A 3324-nucleotide genomic window follows, 5' to 3' on the forward strand; every position below is an offset into this window, starting at 1 on the left:
ACACACACTGCCCTCCCACATATATATATACATACACACTGCCCTCCCACATATATATATATATACATACACACTGCCCTCCCACATATATATATATATACATACACACTGCCCTCCCACATATATATATATATACATACACACTGCCCTCCCACACATATATATATATACACACACTGCCCTCCCACATATATATATATACACACACACTGCCCTCCCACATATATATATACATACACTGCCCTCCCACATATATATATATATACACACACACTGCCCTCCCACATATATATATATACACACACACTGCCCTCCCACATATATATATATACACACTGCCCTCCCACATATATATACACACACTGCCCTCCCACATATATATACACACACTGCCCTCCCACATATATATATACACACACTGCCCTCCCACATATATATATACACACTGCCCTCCCACATATATATATATACACACTGCCCTCCCACATATATATATATATATACACACTGCCCTCCCACATATATATATATACACACTGCCCTCCCACATATATATATATATACACACTGCCCTCCCACATATATATACACACACACTGCCCTCCCACATATATATACACACACACTGCCCTCCCACATATATATATATACACACACACTGCCCTCCCACATATATATATATACACACTGCCCTCCCACATATATATATATATACACACTGCCCTCCCACATATATATATATACACACACACTGCCCTCCCACATATATATATATACATACTGCCCTCCCACATATATATATATATATATACACACACACTGCCCTCCCACATATATATATATATATATACACACACACTGCTCTCCCACATATATATATATATATACACACTGCCCTCCCATATATATATATATACACACTGCCCTCCCACATATATATATACACACACACTGCCCTCCCACATATATATATATACACACTGCCCTCCCACATATATATATACACACACACTGCCCTCCCACATATATATATATACACACACACTGCCCTCCCACATATATATATATATACACACACACACTGCCCTCCCACATATATATATATACACACACACTGCCCTCCCACATATATATATATACACACACACTGCCCTCCCACATATATATATATACACACACACACTGCCCTCCCACATATATATATATACACACACACTGCCCTCCCACATATATATATATACACACACACACTGCCCTCCCACATATATATATATACACACACACTGCCCTCCCACATATATATATATACACACACTGCCCTCCCACATATATATATATACACACACACTGCCCTCCCACATATATATATATATACACTGCCCTCCCACATATATATATATACATACACACACTGCCCTCCCACATATATATATATACACACACACTGCCCTCCCACATATATATACACACACACACTGCCCTCCCACATATATATATATACACACACACTGCCCTCCCACATATATATATATACACATACTGCCCTCCCACATATATATACACACACACACTGCCCTCCCACATATATATATACACACACTGCCCTCCCACATATATATATATATACACACACTGCCCTCCCACATTATATATATACACACACTGCCCTCCCACATATATATATATATACATACACACTGCCCTCCCACATATATATATATATACACACACTGCCCTCCCACATATATATATATACACACTGCCCTCCCACATATATATATATATATATATATATATATATATATATATATATATATATATATATATATACACACACACTGCCCTCCCACATATATATATATATACACACACACACTGCCCTCCCACATATATATATATATACACCCCACTTACCTGAGTTGATCTCTGGAGACGTCTGAGCAGCATCTGTACAAGACAGAAAGGAGGATTACAGAGGGAGACAACTGCCCCAACAACTGCCCCGGACCCCGTCCCACCCCTCAATAACTGCCCCGGACCCCGTCCCACCCCTCAATAACTGCCCCGGACCCCGTCCCACCCATCAATAACTGCCCCGGACCCCGTCCCACCCCCCCCCATAACTGCCCCGGACCCCGTCCCACCCCTCAATAACTGCCCCGGACCCCGTCCCACCCCCCCCATAACTGCCCCCGGACCCCGTCCCACCCCCCCCATAACTGCCCCGGACCCCGTCCCACCCCCCCCATAACTGCCCCGGACCCCGTCCCACCTCCCCATAACTGCCCCGGACCCGCTCATGATAACTGCCCCGTCGCCCGCTGTCACCTCAATTCTCCTCCGGTTCTACACAAGCATGAAACCTGCTGACATCACTACACAGCGCCGGAAACCGAGAGCCTGCCGGAAGTAACAGAGCCGCCATCTTTATATAGGGAAAATGCCAGGGAGCAATATGATAGAGATTATCAGTCTATAGGTCTGTGTGTGTGTGTATATATATATATATATATATATATATATATATATATACATATATACACACACACAGACACATACTACACACACTACACTCCCCATCATCCACAGTACATGACTGACACCACTATATATATATATACCCGGGTCCGGGTGCAGTATATATATATATATATATATATATATATATATATATATATATACTGCACCCCCATCATCCACAGTACATGACTGATACCACTATATATATATATATACTGCACCCCATCATCCACAGTACATGACTAACACCACTATATATATATATATATATATATATATATATATATATATATATATATATACTGCACCCCCATCATCCACAGTACATGACTGATACCACTATATATATATATATATATATATATACTACACCCCCATCATCCACAGTACATGACTGACACCACTATATATATATATACCCGGGTCCGGGTGCAGTATATATATATACTATATATATATATATATATATATATATATAATATATATATACTGCACCCCCATCATCCACAGTACATGACTGATACCACTATATATATATATATACTGCACCCCATCATCCACAGTACATGACTAACACCACTATATATATATATATATATATATATATATATATATATATATATATATACTGCACCCCCATCATCCACAGTACATGACTGATACCACTATATATATATATATATATATATACTACACCCCCATCATCCACAGTACATGACTGACACCACTATATATATATACTACACCCCCATCATCCACAGTACATGACTGATACCACTATATATATATATATATATATATATA

At 39.5% G+C, this 3324-nt stretch overlaps 1 protein-coding gene across 1 annotated transcript in view; it reads right to left on the reverse strand.

Annotated features, from left to right (window-relative positions):
- The window catches only part of DAP3 (death associated protein 3), a 57409-nt gene extending 55009 nt beyond the window's left edge, over positions 1 to 2400 (reverse strand). The window contains exons 1-2 of the mRNA XM_069949288.1: positions 2329 to 2400; positions 1915 to 1947 (exon numbers count right to left, since the gene is read on the reverse strand). Coding sequence (XP_069805389.1) covers positions 1915 to 1947 — 33 coding nt within the window. The 5' untranslated portion in view covers positions 2329 to 2400. The remainder of the gene's footprint in view (positions 1 to 1914; positions 1948 to 2328) is intronic.
- Between the last annotated feature and the right edge of the window lie 924 nt (positions 2401 to 3324).

The sequence above is a fragment of the Dendropsophus ebraccatus genome, chromosome 13, assembly GCF_027789765.1.
Source record: "Dendropsophus ebraccatus isolate aDenEbr1 chromosome 13, aDenEbr1.pat, whole genome shotgun sequence".
Lineage (NCBI taxonomy): Eukaryota > Metazoa > Chordata > Amphibia > Anura > Hylidae > Dendropsophus > Dendropsophus ebraccatus.